Source organism: Rhamphochromis sp. 'chilingali' (genome assembly GCF_963969265.1).
Source record: "Rhamphochromis sp. 'chilingali' genome assembly, chromosome: 16".
NCBI lineage: Eukaryota > Metazoa > Chordata > Actinopteri > Cichliformes > Cichlidae > Rhamphochromis > Rhamphochromis sp. 'chilingali'.
The window spans coordinates 7,816,109-7,836,065 of record NC_137943.1 but is presented as its reverse complement, the minus strand read 5'-3'; the positions used below and the strand labels follow the sequence as shown (position 1 = coordinate 7,836,065).

The 19,957-nt window shown below is 44.1% G+C and overlaps 1 protein-coding gene across 1 annotated transcript in view; it reads left to right on the top strand.

Annotated features, from left to right (window-relative positions):
• The window catches only part of cdh24b (cadherin 24, type 2b), a gene marked incomplete at its 3' end in the record, with an annotated part of 166,676 nt that overhangs the window by 50,481 nt on the left and 96,238 nt on the right, over positions 1 to 19,957 (top strand). The window contains exon 2 of the mRNA XM_080907825.1: positions 4,739 to 6,547. Coding sequence (XP_080763951.1) covers positions 5,039 to 6,547 — 1,509 coding nt within the window. The 5' untranslated portion in view covers positions 4,739 to 5,038. The remainder of the gene's footprint in view (positions 1 to 4,738; positions 6,548 to 19,957) is intronic.

The window sequence follows — 19,957 nt, the reverse complement described above, 5'->3', positions numbered from 1 at the left end:
GTGGGGGTGGAGTTTCTCTACCTCCTGTGAAAACAAATTTCTTTTTGTGTTCTCCACCTCCTGAATTGGTACACTGTGCAAATACAGTATTTGGTTTGCACACCGCTCCTGGATTACAGGTTAGAATTGTGCTTTTCGTATTTGCCTTCTCAGGGAACAAGTGTGTGCAAGCGAGAACAGCGACATACAAAGTGCCAAGGTGACAAGTGGACCCAGTTACTAAGCACGAATCACAGATGGATTTATGAGAAGCTGCTTCCAGACGTTTCTGTGCATTATTGTAAAGATAATTCAACACGAGCGAACGCTCACGTCTCGTGTTTGCTGTTTTCGCTGCATGTTCTGTATTTTAAATAGCCGCATTCTTGCTTTATGTTCTACAAGCTCTGACTCTTGCCTTTCATTGTAACCCCATTGATCTAGCTGAAAGCCTAGCAAATCCAAAAACCCCTGCTGCCGCTCTCTTATACTGAGTATTTTTAGTCTTAATCTCACCAACAGGCAAACAGCCACCCCTAAGTGGACTGAATTTCACAGCTCTTGAAGCCATGCAAAACTGTAAATTCATAGCATTGCTTTTTATTGCAAAAAAAGGAACAAAAAGAAAACAAAAAAATAGGGTTGTCACATTGTTTGCCTTGCACTTGTTTCCCTCTTTGCACTCCATAAAATAGCCTCTGGAGCGTTTTTGTGTCCGTAGGCTCGTGCTGTACACCCCCCATGAGAGGTTAGCACCTGCTGTCAGTATATCAGTAAGGGTGCGATAGAGACAAGGCTGGGGACACAAGCGAAAAAGATATTCATACATTAACAGATGAAAGCTTCTGTTGCTTTTCACCTCCTCACACTCTGACAGGTCTGCTTTTATCTGCCAAAGCTCAAGGCGAGGACAGAGCTGCTTTATGGCGCTTTGCACTTCAAAACTACCTGGTTAGTCTTCCAAGGAGGGCCCCGCTTCCCTGCAGCAGCCACCCATCAGCACCTCGCATCCTCTTCTCACGCAGATGCTTACTCGCGCTCCACCATTCCACCAAACATTCCTATTTTTCCTTCATTTTTGCCCTCCTCCCCCTAGAGTTAGCCTTTGTTACTCTATGCATAATTCTTTTGGGGATGGGTGCGTTTTCTCTTCCCTCCTGGTGAAAGAGCGCTCCCTTTCTTCTCTTTGACTTTATTGTGTCCAGACAGGGAGTCCCCAGAGCTTTCTTTATTTTTCACACTTGCCCAGATATATACTGTGTTTTCAGGGAGAATTCAGTGTGGATGAATAAGGCTTTGTGAGGTTTGTGCGTGCATGTAAATGAGTAAGTTTTTTAAAAAGAATGTTTAGTCAATAGGGCTTGGCATGTCTGGGTTTGCTCATGGTTGTGGAGAAGGCTTGGATGGCCGTGTTGCTCCTGTGGTGGTGTTCTACCTCTCCAGGGGCTACTGGGAGAAAAAGAGGATAGACAGAAAGCAAGAGGGGGAATTGTAATTAAAATTTTCAGTCTTGTTAAGTTGGTGACAGCTTGCAATCGATGGCAAGAATCTGCCTCCAATACTAACGAACTAAAAGATCATTGGAGTTTTAGGTGGGCTGGGACCAGTAGAGGGAAAATAATTAAGATATTTATGGCCTCAATTAATCAGTTCACTGAGAAACTTGCTGCAGGAATACAGTACAGTTGGAAACTCTGAGAATGTACCTCAACTATATATTTTCTAAAACTCTAATTAGGAAGCCAGAGCTCCCTGAAGCAGCGAGCAGTATGACCTTATCATCCTTATTTACTCCTGAAATCCTAGTAGAGGCTATGGTTGAGATCCCTGTCCTGATCCATGCTGGTTTCACAAGGATGAAAACAGCAGTTTCGCCATATTACATTATAAAACTCTAATGAGGAAATATGAGCTCCCTTGTGATTCAAACTGCAGCACCCAATTATCCTTACTTACAGCTGCACAGGCTGATACACCCAGGTTAATGGCATAACAGAAGCTCTCCCCAAGGTGCTCAGCACAATGTGAAAGGCTGTGACATAGATCAATACATTATATCAGTGCGTCGACTCGGTTCTGGGGAATTCTCTCCTTCTGAAAATGCTGTAAAAAGATAAAAGAATGAAAGAATGAAAGTGGTGCTTCAAAGGAAAACGTCACATTGACAGAACCTCCCACGCGAAAATGTTTTAAATTTGTGCTCAGCTGGCGAGCGCCATGTTGATATTCTGCCCCTCATCCCGCCACCTGCCCCGGGCTTGTTAACAAGGTGCCCGTGGCAATGATTGCCTGGCCATCAAACTCCCAGCTGATAAGTTCCTCCGGGAGAAGCGGAGCTCTGTCATTGAATTCACCCCTGATCACCTCCTCATGCTGTACATTTGAGATAACGCTCGGCCATACCCGGCCTCGCATCCTTGGTAACGAGCGCTTTATATATGAATTATTCTGTAAAAATCCCCCCAGCATTTTGCAGCTACTTTGTGTAAGTGCGGGATGTATATTATTCGCTGCATTTGATAATTTGTTGACAGGATTTATATGCACAATTACGGTGTTGTAGCCTGTCATCAACATGGTATCCGGCGAGACACCTGTCACTTCCAATGTTGCAAGGCCCAAGAATGAGATTGGCTGAATGATTGAAGCCTGAGTGCAGTGAGGGTGAGGGACACAGTGACAGCACTGTGATTGACACAAATGAGAGAGAGGAGGAGATGATGGAAGGGAGCGAGGAGAGGACGGGATACTAAAACAATAGCAGGTTAAGAGAGTGGATAGAGGGAGATTTACAGATAGGCCGTAGAAGAGACAGGTGGCGAGTGGGAGAGGTGGGAAAAAAGCAGAGGACTGGGTGGGTGGGGGATGGGGGGGAGGGTGCTCTCTACAGTTCATCAAAAAGGTTTACTTAGAGAAAGAGAGTGCTGGGAGACAGGAAGCTGAGAGGAAGATGAGAGAGGAAAAGGGTGAAAACTATTCCAGGAGGAACATCCCAACTTCAGTCATGCCCCAGTGAATGTGCTGACAGGGTCTGTCTGTGCCACAGCGGAGCAAGTGTCATACACGCAGACACACCACAACACACTGCACAGGGCAAGAGGAAACTGCCACTGCTTAATCCACAACACACAGCATACACAGCATGTGTAAGCTTTAAATGCAGTTTTGTAGCATTTGCTGGATTAGCCCACAGGACAACATCACTGCAAAGGACACGCTTTCCACAGTCTGTTCCGTGTTTACTGAGATTACTATTCATGATTTAAAATTGTTGTAGTTTGTCTTCCATGATCCCGAAGAAAGAAAATGACCTCGAGAATGATGTTAAGAACTTGGGATCAAGTGTTTGAAAGATGTGAGAATTTTACCAAGAAGCCGTGAAATGTGGCCGTGATGTCCACGTGGGGTGTCCCCATAGACTCACATGTTCAAACGTCCATTCTTTAATGCAGTCTTGGTCTTTGTAGCCCTGTCTTTAATGTCCGAGTTGGACCAATTCGCTCTGTTTATGCCTCTTTGTCTGTTATTGTTAATGTATAATTAATCCAGTTATAAAGTGATAGAAGTTTTAGCTCCAATTATTGGTTAGAGAAAGTCGAATATTTAGAAGTGTTTTAATAATTTGTTTGTGTTTGTGTGAATCAAATATGGATTTATGGATCCAGCTTGCTAATCTTCCTAACATTGGCTAATAACTAATACCCCCCCCCCCCCCCCCCCCCCCCACACACACACACACACACAAAACAAAAAGACAATCAAACAATAATAATGCTAAAGTGACACAACTGCGCCGATCTTTTATCTACAGTCTATGGGATTTATTAATCAAAGATGCCTATTGAATTGACACGACTGAATTGCTGTGTCAGAGCGGCATACCAGCAACTAAAATGTTACATCGCTCCCCGCTGCTTTGGTTTTGACCGTTATTCTATCTCACGCGATTTCTCCAACATCTTGAAAGTGTTTTAGCGAATCACTGGCATTTGGAGTTGAATTACACCGTACACATGGTCGTCTGCCTTTGCACGCGTAGTAGCAATAAAAAGGTTTTTATGTTAATGCAATCTGGGAAATAGTCACATTATTGACTTGTCAGATGTGTGGGCTGATGTTACTGAAACACTACTGAAGGGCTCCTGCTCTTATCTTTAAACAAGCACACTGATTGATATCTGACATTTTGATTTGGCGTAGGATTTCCATTTGAGGCTTGAGTGCTTGAGAGACATGCTGAAATTCAGATGTTTACCAACCTTTTAGATCGCTCGGGGCCCGACATGCAACAAAGTGCATCCACGTCTACGGCTTGCATCTGAATTGAAATGTTAACTGACTGATCAAAAGACAGTATCAATCGGGGTAATTAATCACACTTTAATATAACATGAATCTAACTTCATGTCATAGCTGGTCTCCTTCCAGTGCAATCTGAAATCCTTGACAGTTGTTCCCATTAATAAATGCCCAGAGCAATATCTAATAAGAGTTACTCTATCACCTTTCCATATACAATACCGCGGTGATAGCTTTGTCCCTGTCTGTCTCGCGTAAAACATTTCAGTGATTATGAAGCTATAAATTGAATTGCGTTCTTGCCCTAAAAAAGGCCTTTGTGAAATTGTGATTGCTGCACTGTTAAAAGGTCTGTCCTGCCTGTCAGTGACTTCTTTTACCTGTCTGTGCCTCTCCACTTTTAATTAACACAGTGCAATGATTAAAGTTTTAACTTAATTATCTTTATCTTTTCTCTCAGGGTGTTCAACCCTCGGCGGGAAACTGAATGAGACACTTGACGAGAGGAGTGGAGGGAAAAAAAGCAGCGGAGAGAAACTTGGTGAGATAGAGGGAGATATCAGGCAGCTGGAAAAAAAAACAAAAAGGAGAGGAGTGACTGACACCTGCCCTCCAGCTCGGTGTGAAGGGCATATAATGGGAGAGTGAGAGGAAGGGCATGAGGAGAGGGAAAGGAGAGGAGAGAATGAAGACAACCGGAAAACAAGGCCTGCCTCAAAGCAAACCTGTCTCCAATTAGGACATCTCACCACAAGACAAGATGATTACGAGAAATTTTCTCTTCTTGGTGTCCTTGTGTCTGTGGGAGGGGCTTGCGAGAGGTGCCTCAGCCAGTAAAATTTTACGGAGGAGAGGAGTGGGCGGATCGCACGTGGTGAAGCTGGGGGAGAGCCTTTCTATGGACGCGAACGTGGATTCGAATGCAATGCCCGTGGTTACTCTTCGAAACCTGATTAGCCACGAGCAGGCGAGCGACGCCAGATCTTTTTCTTACTCCAAGATGTTGCAGAATCATCCTGCCCCATCTGTAGCTAATAAGGAGAGACAAACTTTCAAGCCCAAGCGCGAGGTTGACTCTGTGGCCCCGCGCACATTGGCCGCTAGCAAGGAGTTTACCCAGGATGGGAAGAAAGTCAAAAACAACACCAAGAATGCTGACTCTTCCAAAACAGGGAGGTCAGAGAAAACTTTCACAGTTCATCATAAGCCAGATATTCACTCTAATAAAACCAAGTTTAAATCTGGCTCCAGGTCCAAAGGCAGGCCTGATTTCAGCGTCCATACTACGGGCGTGCCAGGGAAAGGTTTCAGCATAGACTCGAGCCGAAAGCTGAACCTCACTGGCAGTTACGGGGTGCTGAAGCTGCTCTCAAAAGACAACCTGGTTAGGATTGTCAATTCCCAAATGCAGAGCGTTCCCAGCTTGAGCTTTCCGAGCAAGGGCAGTCGGAGCAGGAAGCGAGATTTGATTGACGTTAATCACGGACAGCTAGAGCCTCAGAAAGTGCCGAGACAAGATATAGCTGTCACTCAGTCTCATGTGGGATATGATAATCAGACTGCATTTCCTTATGCCAGCCCAGTCGCCACTACAGATCTTAATCGGGACCGGGGCCCTGACACTCGTATTAATCCGCTAAGTGAAGTCAAGCCAGCTTTAAGTAAAGGGCAGGACAACTTGGGAAAACAGGGTTCAGATAGCGGCGATAGCAAGAGCAAACACTTTGCTCGTTTCCTGTCAACACCTCGCAGCGAGGTCAGTTTGAGCCCTGAGAAGGAAGTAATGATCAGCCAAACAGAACGGCCATTCACATCGACAAAACATCTCCCGCTGTACGTTCCCTCTGAAACAAATGAGTCTCCTCCGTCTGTGCTGACAATGCAACCCCTGGGAGTGAGACCGGGGAACAGAGCAGCAGAGTCCCGTGGAGACCCATTAACAGAGTCAGCTCACACTGCTCAAACAGATCTCAGCACAGCTCAGTACTCCGCAGATGAAGACAACAAACTTGTCAACAGCAGTCATGTCCTGAGGCTCCACCCTGCTCACGAATGGAGCCGCGTCGGGGAAGACGCCAAGATGCACGGCGCGGATCCCAAAAACGCAAAGGGCCTCGTATTTGAAGAAGCAGAGTCAGAGGTGGAAGAGGAGGAGCGCGATCGCATGGAGGTGAAGGGGTCACGGTCTCGCAGCAGGAGGAGCTGGATCTGGAACCAGTTCTTTGTGATTGAAGAATACGCCGGGCCGGAACCTGTGCTCATTGGCCGGGTAAGGAAAAAACTTCATTCATCATTTACAAGGGCTGTGAACTGTTTTATGAATGTTTTATGGATATTTAAGACACTGTTACAAGTCTCTTACATGGCTTATTTAACCCAAGGTCCTCGTTTCAGTTACACATCTCATACAAGAAATCATTAGCATACTTTAGCCCCATAGTCACGCTCCAAGTTTTTTTTTTTTTTTTTTTTTTTTTGTGCATCGTTATAATCTCGCAATTGGAATTGATTTACTTTCCTCCAATATGGTACCTTCCAGGTAGCTGTAAAAACGCCAATGAATCTATGAAGTACCGAGGCGGGACAAAAGCCCCCGATCCGGTGAGCCCAGGGGGCTCGTCATGATCACAACCAATCTACAGCAGCCAATGGGAATTGACATATCCAGGCGAATTAATAGCTTTACTTTTTCCTTCCACCATTGATCCTCCCCGGAAGGCAGAGAGCAAGAGAGTAGTCCAAGTGTTCCCTCATTTCCCTGTAGGTCAGTCCTGTCAGCTATCCTCGCTCTTGGTCTCAGGCCTGCAAGATCCTCCTAATGCTATTTCATTCAGACTGATTTATACTTGCTTTGACAGGATTTATCACCGCATTCGCCCTCAGCACAGTCCTATTGCTCAGGTCTGCAATTTATTTAGATCACTGACTGACTGTGTCTTGCCCAGTACACACACACACACCTCCCCTCTCCCTTTTTTTAAAGAGTGAGCAGACGAGCGTGGAAGAGGTCACGTCGAGTGGACAGAAGGTGTCTCGGAGCCCTGCACTGTAATGGCTGCGCTCTCAGTCCTCAGCATGCGCCAACTGTCTCAGTACCCAGCTGCGGTAGATGAGCTAATTTATAAGCCTGTGTGGCCAGTTTGCTGAGCAAATGAATAGTAATGATCCCCGTGTGACTGCTGTAGGCTGTGAGAAGCCGGTGTGCGTGTTTGTGTGTGTGAGCGCTTCAAGTTCAGAGCTTCAGCTCAGTGGGAGGTGCGTTGAACTGAAAAGACCCACATCACATTGCATCTTTAGGTTTTAATATCCAGGTGCAGGCAGATGGGCAGGACCTCGCGGGCTTTGTGCGCAAGCCTCCCTGATGTTTAGCTAATATTTAATGTGGCTCCTTTTGCTTTGTGCTGTGACTGATGAAGGTCTGAGTGGAATGCTGGGAAGCACTGGAGAAGATGTAAGAGCCAATGGTCCAGCTTACAGATGGCACTGCGTGTAAAGCCATTAGTGCCAATCTGCTGTGTCAAGCAGGTATTTATGCCAGCACATTGTATGGCACTCAAGGAGGGAACAACGCCAGGCCACACACACACACACACACACACACACACACACACACACACACACACACACACACACACACACACACACACACACACACACACACACACACACACACACACACGCCCATATGATAGTGCTGACACTTGGAGTACACCCAGAACACTATTGTGACTGTGTATCTGTGTGTACTGGGTTAGAGATGCGTATGATTAGTTCCCTACTGTATGAGACAAGTGGCGGCACACATGTATAATGCTCTTATAGATCTTAATACGCTTATGAATTTTTAATCTCCCGCTCTGGCCCAGTGTAGGCCAGCTCTATAGGTAGAGAGATCAATGCGCGCTTGTCGGGGGTTTTTTTGTGTTTTTTTTTTTACCCTATTGAGGGCCTGATTGTGTTTTAATGGAGAAGTGTGAAGAAATTGACTGTGCAGGCCAAAACAGCTCCACCTGCCAGACCTAGCCCAGTCCAAAATCAGGCTCAGTCAGCTGCAAATACTGTTGCCTCTGTTTCAAAACAACGCATCTCACCTAAAACCAACTATACTGTCCTTACGCAAATCGTGGTCATGTGAAGGTGTTTTTCTGCGGGCTTGTTTTAAAATACGCCTTGTGACATTGATTCATGCTGGATTTTTGTGTGATCTTGGACAGTTTGTTCCAAATAAATCTCTACTAAAGCTGGAAACTAGAGCCAAGAGTCTAATCTGTGATGTCAATAGGAGACAAAGGCCCTGCTGCTAAACTGATAATGAATTGGTGGTGTGGAGGGGGTGGAGGGGGCAACTCTGTGGACACAGCGCTGGGCGCAGTTTTGAAAGGACATTTATGAGCACTTCCTCTGATTTCAAACTTTCAGAAGCTCTGTCACAAAAAGTGCTAATCTGTTCATCAATCTAAAGAGAATATAAAATGAAGCAGTCTCTGAGCCTTCCACTATCCATCAGCTGTTGCTTGAAATATCTCTGCACTCTCAGAGATGCAAGTTTTTGTTTACTGTAGCATATTGCTTTTGGAGAGTTGTTCAGGTTCACTAGAGTTGCCTAAAAGGGCAAGAGGTTTTCAGCGGTCTGTCTGAGTCAGTTTTCTGCTCTCTACAAACACCCTTTCGCTCTTTATGTCTCTCTTACACCCATGCAGAGCCCTGCACACACACACACGGGCATGCACAGGCACACAAAAACACGTGTGCACACTTGCAGACGCTGCCATGTTACTATATTTCCTCACAGTGGAGTGTCTCTGCCCCATGATAATTGTGAATTTAATTGATGCTGTCACATGGTCTGTAATGGGGTTTCAAGTGATTGCAGAGGCTGTGTGAAAGAAACACAGATTTTTCTTGAGGAGAAAAGGCGCCTCAGCAGAGCTGGGATTAAAAAAAAAAAAAAACGCCCCTTTTCTGATTAGCTTTTCTTCTCCCCTTACTCTCTCGCTGCTGAAATGCAAACTCCCTAACACCTCATGCGGGGGGAAAACGTGACATATACAGCAGCTTCTTCCTCTCTGTTAGGAAATTCCTTCTTGCCCCGTCTTCACCCCGATAACAGCGTAAGCATATGTGAGACCTGGTGTGTTGGTGAACGTGCATATATAATTCACCAGCGCAACAGGAAGTGGACTTAGGCTATCGTCCTCATTAGCATATCATTTACATCATCATGAGCATACATAATTCATAGTTAGTGAAATATGCTGGTAATACGCAATTAACATTGCTGTCTGTACTATACATGGCGCTCACACTAGGGCATGGCAGGAATCTATAACATGTAGGCATCAGTGGGAAATAGTAATTAGATACTTTTAGCTCCTGACATGCTGAACAATACCAGTCATTTCTCATCATTATATTGAATCATTAACATTCACTACTAAAAATTGCTCTGCAAAGTGCATTTAAAAGATTCCCCCTGCCTCGGGGCATCTTAAGATATATAAATAAAACAGTTAGTTACCGACTGTCCTGCTAATGATAAGACCTGAGCCTCTGGGTGCAACATGCGCACACGAGATATTGGAGAAGTGCTTGTAGGAAATCCTCGGTGTGATGCAATGGTGAGAATGAGGTTGTCAGATGAAGTTAATTCTTAGTATGCATGCTTTTTCTCTAATTTTCACTCTTGCAAAGCTTGTTCCTCATTAGCTACAAGTACATTTATTCAGCTGCATGCAGTATTTCTCTTTTATGATAAAACTATACTGCTCAAAAAAATGAAAGGAACATTTTGAAAGCACTTTATTTCTCCATAGAACAATCATGCTGGATATCTATGCCGATATAGACTAAGTAATGTGTTAGAAACAAAAGAATTCAAGTGAAAAAATGAAACAATTTAGTCCATTTTACCAAAATTGCATTGCACCAACTCAAAATGGTTTGTGTGGCCTTGCCGAGACAACTGATGGTGACCTGGGAGATCTTGTCCCAGTTCTGGATCAGGGCATCACTGAGCTCCTAGACGGTCTGAGATGCAACCTGGTGGCGTTAGACGGACCGAACCAGGGGCCAGTCGAGGTATCAGTTCCTTCATCCTCCAGGATTTGCTGGCATACATGAGGCCGGGCAGGGTAGGGTCATGCATCTCATTCTGATACCTAATGGCAGTCATGTTGCCGTTGCCTAGCCTACCTAGTCTTTGTGTCACTCCAGGGACAAAGTAACAGGCAGCAAAACATTTTCCCTGGCTTCTCCAGACCCTTTCACATCTGTCACATGAACCTGCTCTGATCTGTGAAAAACACAGTTTGCCAGTGGTGGGCTGAGAATTCTGGTATTCTGTAAATCCTAATCTGGCACCACGGTGCTGGGCAGTGAGCACAGGGCGCACTAGAGGATGTCGGATCCTCACGCCACACTCATGATGTCTGTTTCTGATTGCTTGGTCAGAGACATTCACATCAGTGATCTGCTGGAGGTCATTTTGTAGCTCTGGCAGTGCTACAAAAGGCACAAAGGAGCAGATACCTGTCCTGCTGATTGGTTAAGGACCTTCTACGGCCCTGTCCAGTACTCCTCGAGTAACTACCTGTCTCCAGAAATCTCCATGCTCCTGAGACAGTGCTGGGAGACACAGCAAACCTTCCGGCTATGGCACGTATTGATGCGCCATCCTGTAGGAGTTGGGCTACCCGTGCAACCTCTGTAGGGTCCGGGTATCACCTCATGCTACCAGTAGTGTAGTAGTGCACCTGTTGTTATTTCATTAACATCAAAGCAGCTGAAACTGATTAACAACCCCCTCTGATACTTAACTGACCAGATCAATATCTCACAAGTTTAAATGAGTCGATGCTACACTCTGATTAAAAAGTGTTCCTTTCATCTTTTTTCAGCAGTGTATTTCACAGCTTTAGTAACTGGGTATCTCACAGGCTCTACATACAAACACAAGGCAAACAAATATATAGATAGTATGTATTTTACTGCTAATGGATTCAGGTAGCGTAGGCGTGGACTCATGGGAAACATTTCATTGGATCAAATTTGGCCTGAAATGTTCGAATCTTAACTGTAATTTTATATGTGACGCAATACTTCTCACTGTACTATTCCTGCATTTCACCACCGTCTGTTTTTGATCCTTGCTTATTATCGTAAAGCTCAGTTCTTATTTTGCTCCTCCTATGCGTCTTTCTTCTCCGTGTGCCTCCTGTGTTCTCTTTTTCTGCATTTCACATTGTCTGAGTTTATTCTCGGTATCTCTGTTAGTGTTAGCTTCTTTTTTTTAAAGTTTACTTCGTCATGTGGTTTTCTGTTTTTACTTCAATCCTCTCTTTCCGTGTCTCAAATGAGTTCACCTGTGCCTTGTTATCCCTCGCTTTGTGTGTGTGTGTGTGTGTGTGTGTGTGTGTGTGTGTGTGTGTGTGTGTGTGTGTGTGTGTGTGTGTGTGTGTGTGTGTGTGTGTGTGTGTGTGTGTCAGTCTTGGTCTTTTGTCAGGTTGTGGTGGCTTGTATTCCTTGTTTTCCTTCTGCTGTCTCTCTGCTTTTGGATTTCAGTAGTTGATTTTTGTTAAATCAACGTCGAACAAAAGTTTCTCTTTGTGTCAACAACTGGGTCCTACTTAATGAACTCTACTGCACATGTGATATGTGTGCCTGAAGTGAAAGCTTCACTACTTCTGCAGTAAACAGACACTTCGTTCCATCCCTGACATGCATAGAAGTTGTGGAATAGACAAACACGCGCACACTTGTAGATTCTAAATACACATTTGTATCAAGAATAGGTAAAACACACTCCGTCGCTGCAGAAACACATCACACAGAAAACTCGTGAGCCATGCTTCAAAGTTATAAATAAAAGTGTGCAGATAAAAGGCTCTCTCATGAGTCTGGAGGAATGAGAGAGGAAAGAGGCATGGAGAGGCAGACAAAAGATGAGAAGAGCGTGTGATGGTGCCAATAGGAGGGCCAATTGTAACTGTAAACACACACACACACACACATGCCTCCTGACAAGACACTCATCAATAGTTATTAAAAAAAGGACTCGGTGTTTTCCTGTGCTTCCACTCTCCCTGTAGAAATCATTTAGCCTCCGGGTCCAAGCACAGCAGGGGTGAGACAGCAATTAGAGAGTGACTACAGTGCAGGGAGGGAGGGAAGAGGGGAGGGTGAGACAACGAGGGAGAGCAGAGCAAGATTACCATGCAGGACAAAGAGGGGATGATGTGCAGGGGAAAAGTAAGAGAGACTACAGAGAGGGGGACGTACGGCGGCGTTAATGGCGTGAGGATATATGGAGCAGAGGGAGGGAGGGGAAAAATGTAAGTGGTGGAAAGTGAGGAAAGGTTAATGGCTGACAATTGGTAGATGGGAAGAATGTGTGAGACAGTTAAAGGAAAAAGAGAGGAGGGGGAAGGACCACACATCTCTGAAGCTGACCTCGCAGCCCGTCGAGGCCTGAAGCGAGTCGGAGGAAGGAAGACGGGCCGGGGAGACGAGGAGAGGGTTATGAAAAGAGGCAGGGCATCAGTGCAGGGACGTGCAGGGTTTACAACGAGGAAAATACAAGAGAGCAGGAGAGAGAGAGGAGGGAATTGAGGATGCAGTTAAATACCATTTTATTGCAAGCCCCTGTGGAGGCCAGATTTAAATGTGTCTCAGTGCTGAGTGGGTGCAGGATCACATAGAGAAAATAATAGACAGGAGGAGGGAAGGAACAAGGCTACGAGGGGAAAGAAGAGGAAGAAAAGAGGAGAAGCTGTGGAGTCTATTAAAGATGGAATTCAAAGGAAACACAGCCCGCCGTTCTCTTCTTTTACTTCCAATCTCCCTGCTCCCTTTATAGCCCCTGTTTCATCTCGGGATAATGTCGAACAAATCAGCAAAGCAAGTATCTGAATTTAAAGCATCATTCTCCCGGATGTGAAGATGGCAGTATTTTATCTCAGGGAGTGTATGAGCCCCCTTTAGAATACATCCAGAACATTTTTAACTTAATATAAAAATACATTTGGAGGTAACCCCAGAAATATCGGCTAGCATTTGTGTAACCTTAACAACCCGTAAAGGAGTGTAACGGCCTAAAATAAAGCAAAAAATTAGAGCCGGGGATGCTCCATTACCTGAGGTTAACCCTACAAGGTTAGTCGGTGTCAATGGTGAGAAATACAGTGAGAGTTTAAGTGGTGGAGTATGAAGGGAAGAAGGCTGTGCAGGAGCTGAATTCATGATTATGCATAGCCCAGTGTGAGCTCTGTGACCGTGACCTTGAGCTAATATTTATGCTTTGGCCTAGACTGTGCGCTCCACTTCTCCCCGTGGCCCTGAAGGAGCCCATGAGTCAGAGAGCTGAGGGCATGGGCAACAGTGGAGGGCAGAGGAGGCTAAAGAAGAGGAGACGACACATGACTGAAAGGAACTGAGTGAGAGAAAAGAACAGGAGGTAGTTACAGTGACAGAAGTCATCCTGCTGTGAACCTGTTGGCTGCTCAAATTTGATTTTTGTACCTGTAAACCCGTAACATTAACACATTACTAATATTAAAGCATTAAATTAAAAAAGCACTTCTCTATTCATGTGAACATTAATGCTGTTTGTAAATGAGGTTGTTGCATGAGCACTGAATTTTAGCTTCCTTAGCCTAGACGGCCACGTTACTGTTAAAGCAGCAAAGCTGCCATCCCCAAAATGTCTTACACATTTCCTCATAATCAGGACATTCATTTCTGCTCAGTCATATACAGTAACTGGCCACACATGAGTCTACTCCAGTCAGGTTTTGTTGACCTAAAAAGAAAATAAATCACTTTTATCGTGTGCCAAACAAGCCCACAGCTACTCAAGCAGCGCTGTTGGTCTGTAAAGAAGATAGACTGCAAGAGTTGTAAAATGTGGGTCCATGATATGTTTAAGACTTATATACACTGTATAAAGAAGATGGGAGCAGCTTCTGGGTCTGAAAAGTCAAACCAGTTTAAAGTGCTTTAACCTCCTAGGACCTGGCGTCCACATATGTGGACATCACATTTTGGGTTATTTAGACCAAAATACTCAATTTTGCCCCACATGGGCCTGATATCCACTTACGAGGACATTATACTGCTACTGTTCTATCAAAATTTTAAACAAATATCCTCATATGTGGCTCTTATTTTTCTTAAAAACAAAAATAAGGTAAAAAAATAATCTGGTAATTCTTTGTTTTTACAAACATCGGGCCCCAATCAGCCCAAATATCAAAGAGAAATTGAAAATGCATGCCGTGGAAGAGTTCGAGTCTTAGGAGGTTAAACATGTATGAGCTTTAATGACTAACATTGGACAAAAAACAACAAGAAAAAAATTCCCAAGAAATTCTGGGAAATTGATTTTTCCATCTCAGTAAGCTCACTCCTAATAAATTTATGGTCTAAATTGCTAGTTCCAGGTCTTTTTAATAAAGCATGATGCTTGTTTTTGGAAAGTATAGTCAGTTTTAGAGAAAAACATAAAACATAAAAAGGTTACACTGTGGGGTGTGGTTTCTCTGCTGCATGGTTCAATTGTGACTTAATTTATTTAGTTGAATCCACACATCACTTGTGACCTAATGTCTTTCAAAAGACATTGTGGCAGTGGCAGAAATGCTGAACTTTGAGACTTCAAAACAAGATTTTCTTATAGCTACACAGAGAATTGTAGTTAATAGCAATTAAGATTTGTCTAACGTGTTTGGAAAGATTACCTTAGATTACCATGACCTCAGTGACTGAGAACCTACACAAACAACTAAGATTCAGTTAATTTAAGGCTTGAAAACTAAAATTTATGATAAAAACTGTATTTATGTGATTTGTGAGCAAACAAAAAACAGATCTCCATGTGCATTTCTTTGAATACTTCCTCTTTATTGATGCACAGCTGGTGTGAAAAGGCTGTGAGGCGGGCAAAAGGCTCGGTTACAAAGGTGAGGGGGTGCATGGCGAGGGCACGTCAGGAGATGAGATTAAGGTCGGCGTGAGATACGCAGGAGGCCGTGGGAGGGAGGGCAGAGGGAGCTGGTTGGAGCTGGCCACAGATGGGAGAGGGGAACAGAGGTGAACGAGGATGAGGATAGAATCACACAGGGGCACTCATGTTACTTTTTTTTTAATGCATCCTGAGTAGCAAGCCTGAACAAACGGGCATTTTCTCCCCCAGGTCTTCCCTAAAGACATGCAGCTAGTGGGGTTAGGTTAACTGGTGATTTGACTTCTTAGATGTCTTAAAATATGCCAGTACGCCTTTGAACTGGAAACCTTTTAATCTAACTGGTCAACTAGCTGGTTACATCCCAAACAACACATACACTTTAGAAGCTATATTGTATCTCCTGTTTCTGTTACTGGTATATCTTAAGAGCAATTGTGAGAACATCATGTATTATTCTTGAAAGAAATTATGCTTTCTATGTATATTGAGTAAACTAACACTTGACTAACACCTGATTCTCGTGGTGTAGATACACCATCTGTATCTCAGAGAAAAACGCAGGGAGCTATCAATATAGTAAAACTATGATTCAACTTATTCAAGTTTTCTTGTAATATATTCTCTATTGACATGTAAGACGTTGTCAGCCATTCCTCAGGCAATCCTTCAGCTCGACACCAGTAACTGCAACAAACAGGATGATAAACAGAGCTTGAAAATTCCCTTCATTATTGCCCACTTTACGCACACACAAATGCACGCAGGCTCCTTGGTTCCAAGTTGGTAAAAGCCATTCCTCTTGGCAGTGGCACGCGGTGGCATATATGTGGGCGATTTGCCCTTTAAATGTACAGCAGTGAGTTAAGCCTCCAGTGGCCTTTTCCAAGCTCGTCTCCCTCGGCTAAAAAATATGATGTGAAGTATACAACACTAGAGTGGAGCACTGAAGCAATAAAACACAAACAATCATCTGACTAGCCGCCACACACACTCACATACACACACTCTCGCTCTCATACATCAGCTGATTATGATAATCAAAAGTGGGATTTGCATACTCCGAGGCTAAAAGCACAGTTTTGTCCTGAATAATGTATTGCGGAGGAAGACAACAGTGGCGAGATGCATTGAGGAGCTTATCGTGCTAAAGGAAAAGTCTAATAATGATGAATAATAAATGCTCTGTTAGGAAGTGTGCGAGCAGGAGGAAGTGTGTGTGTGTGACAGAGGACTGTTTTGCGTTCTTCGAGGCCACACAGCATGCCCTCCAGAGACAGATTATATTAGATCAAACGGGAACAGGACAGCGTGTCCACACCACAACCGAATTAACGCGCCGACTGACACTAACCAAACTTCTATGCACAATCGATGGCGGATCGATGCTAAACAATTAACTGCGGCTTCTCATGACGTGTTTGAACCTCATTTCGGCGCAAGACAAACAGACAGGGAGCCAGAGGGGACTCGTTTCAATACCGTCTGACATGTTTCCTTAGAGCGTCGAACAAAAAATGGAGAATTTCCACGGATTTGATTGAAAGTTCAGCCGGAATTTCAAACCCATCTCCATGCGAAGGTTTCGCCTTCTGAAGTCGCAAGTGCTCCTGAGGGTCTCGCTGTATGCTGCTCACATTTCTGGGGAGCGGGCTGGGTCTTGTGTTTGAGTGCCTCTGCATAATTGGAAGGTGTTCTTATGTGTGTGTGCATTGATTAGAGTGGAGAGCAGGACAGCCGAAAGAGCGCTGTGTAAATCGGCATGCACGCGCGTGTGTGTGTGTGCGAGGCCCACCGGGTGAAACACTGCCTGCGTTCTTGTTGTGGCTGCGGTTGTTTTATGCTGTTCTAATGGTTTGCTTGAGACTAGTAGCGGGTGTTTTCTCATCATGACAATTATTGGCTTTGTGGGGATTCTGGCTTACAGTTATGGATAATTAACTTGTCTTATTTTTGTTATTGTTTGGTTAAGACTCACAAAATAATTGCTGCAAATGTGACGGGGCAAGGCACAAGCAGTTGTCTTGTCAGGTGATATGACCGAATTACAATAAAAAAGCATTTTTTGCCAGATTATGTAATCCCCCCCAGTTTGGTAATAATCCCCCCTCAATCCACTGTGAGGCATGTGGACTAGGTGATAGTTGTGTTCCTTCCTCTGGCACCTTCTACGTGCCTGCATTTACAATACAGTGTTATTATTAACTTAAATATAACACAGAAATGTCTATTTGGTTTATTTTAATACGGTCAGTGATTTATTAGGGATTATTAAGGAATTATTACATCCCGTTTGAATCCACTAATGCCCGGTTATACAACTAGGGCATCATGTGTTTGTTTAGCTAGTTATGACGCTATACTGCATATCTGATCTGTTGTAGCCTGATCTAATCTGATCAGGGACAACATAATCTGACATAATTCATTCTTATGTTTATCATTTTGAATCTGATTTGTCTGTGTGTGACGCTGGTAACAACTGTGCATTTAAATGCTGCTGGTGTAAAAACACATTTTAGTGGGTGATGATGTGGTGATGGCTTATTTTATTATGGATTAGCAGGAAAAACCCACAATAATTTAGACGTCAACAACAAGAGACAACACGGTCCTGAATTTAGAGGCTTTTATTAAATGAAATTGGTTGAACCAATCAATCGTAAAGATACCCCCTAAGGATTTCCCTCACAAAACTTGGAATTATTCATAAATTCAGAGTCATTAAATACATTGCCACTTATCCTTACTTGGTCCTCAGTGGTGCAGTCATCAGATTACACATAAAAATTACATTTTCATAAATTAAAGCCGGTGTAGGCCACATGATTGTTTGATGTCACTGTACAAAAAAACAGAAAAAGACTTCCTGCACACCAGCTGTAAGCGCTGACATACTTTAGCACGTATAAAGCAAAGACAAACATGCCCATATGTGGTGGGGCTTAGAACAAACACGTTAGAGGGGGCAGCTGCAGAAGTAGGGCTATCCATTTTCAATTTTCTTTTTGGTGTTTTGCTTCCCTTCCTTAAATTTCTATTTACTGCAACTTTAAATAGATTAAAAAAACATGGCCTAGTGTGTCCCACATAATACATCTTCAGATCTGTTAAATTTGAATCAAATTGGAAATGTGGATTCTTGATTCAGATTCAACACACGAGCACACTGTAGTTTGCACAAACCCTATCGCACATAATTTAACCTGCATGGGAGGTGCGCCAGAAGAAAGCTAAACAAAATGTTTGCCAGTGAACATTAAAGCAAAGACCAGGCCTTTTGGTATAAAGCGCTCTGGATGGCCACATTCAAAATTGAGCTGTTTGGCCACAGTAACAGAAGACATGTCTGGCACAGATCAAAGACAGCTTTTCAGGAGAAGCGGCTCGTGCCAACTGTGAAGCATGATGGTGGAAATGGGATGGTTTTGGGGGTTGCTTTGCTGCCTCCGGGACTGGGCAGCTTGCAGTCATTGATCCTACTATGAATTCTCCATCATATGATTGAGCGCCTGAAGATTATGTGAGGCCATCTGTCTGAAAGTTGAAGCCGAACAAGAAGTGGAACCTTTCAATGGGATAATGATCCAAAATGCACAAGTAACTGCACCAAGACAAGGCTCAAAAAGAAAAAAATGTGGTGTTATGGGCTGGTCCGGTAAATACTTTACAGATTTAAATACCAAATATCCTGCAGCTCAAGGAGTTTTAAGAGAGTTCTGCACACCGATGCTGCAGACTAGTGGGCAATTACGCAAAACAGAAGCATTCATATTAAAGAGAGCTTTTAAAGAATAATATTACCTATATAAATAACTCAAAGGCTAATTTTTATTTTTCTGTGTATCACAGAGGATTGAATAGGACAGACCAGGCCAGGTGTTCACATGCAGTTTGTGCTCTGAATGTATTTTATTGTTTTGGTTTACTTAGGCTTTGCTCTCCTTTGTCGTCTCACAAGCAGAGATGGAGTTGCATTCCTCTCCTCTTGGGACTGACAGCTAAGACACCTGATGATGGCAGAGCCATCAACGCTTACTGATTTTAGTTATTAGTGCTTTGCAGATGCTGGCCTTAGCCCTGCGCTGTGCTTTAGTAACCTTCCCACACTTCCTGGCCTTCCCTCAATGGTTTCTTCTCTCTCCAGGTCAGTCACCACAGGCTCTCAGTGGCACACAAACACAGACTCAGACACACACACACACACACACACACACACACATTTTCTCAGTCAAGCCTTGGCTCGCTGTCCACTCTGTGCTAGAACTGTGCCAAGTGGAGGTTCAGCCAGGGCACAAGGAGACTCGCAGTCATTACACCTCTTTCTTTAAAGTTACTGGGGCCGGCACACTCACATACTCACCTGGAAGGCCTGTTGTTAAAACGGTCACGTATAGTAAGACACACATGCACAGTTGCGTGCACACATAAATGCTTACACATACCCTCAAGCAAAACTAATGATATTGCGGTGGTAGGTAAGCTGGCCACAAGGCATAGTTTCATTTCAAACGGGCTCTCTGAACTCATGTGGGCTCTGTCCCAAATTAATTTTCCTGACGTTTTCCCTGATCGGCCCGTTTCTTTAGACATCTCTCCGAATCGGTGGGCCTGCTCCAAATCGATTGGCTGACCCTCTACCCTCTGCCCTGCTTGACACTCCCCGGCTGATATGACGGAGCTGGCTCAGCCTCAGCTGCCCCCCTCCCCACTCACCCACCA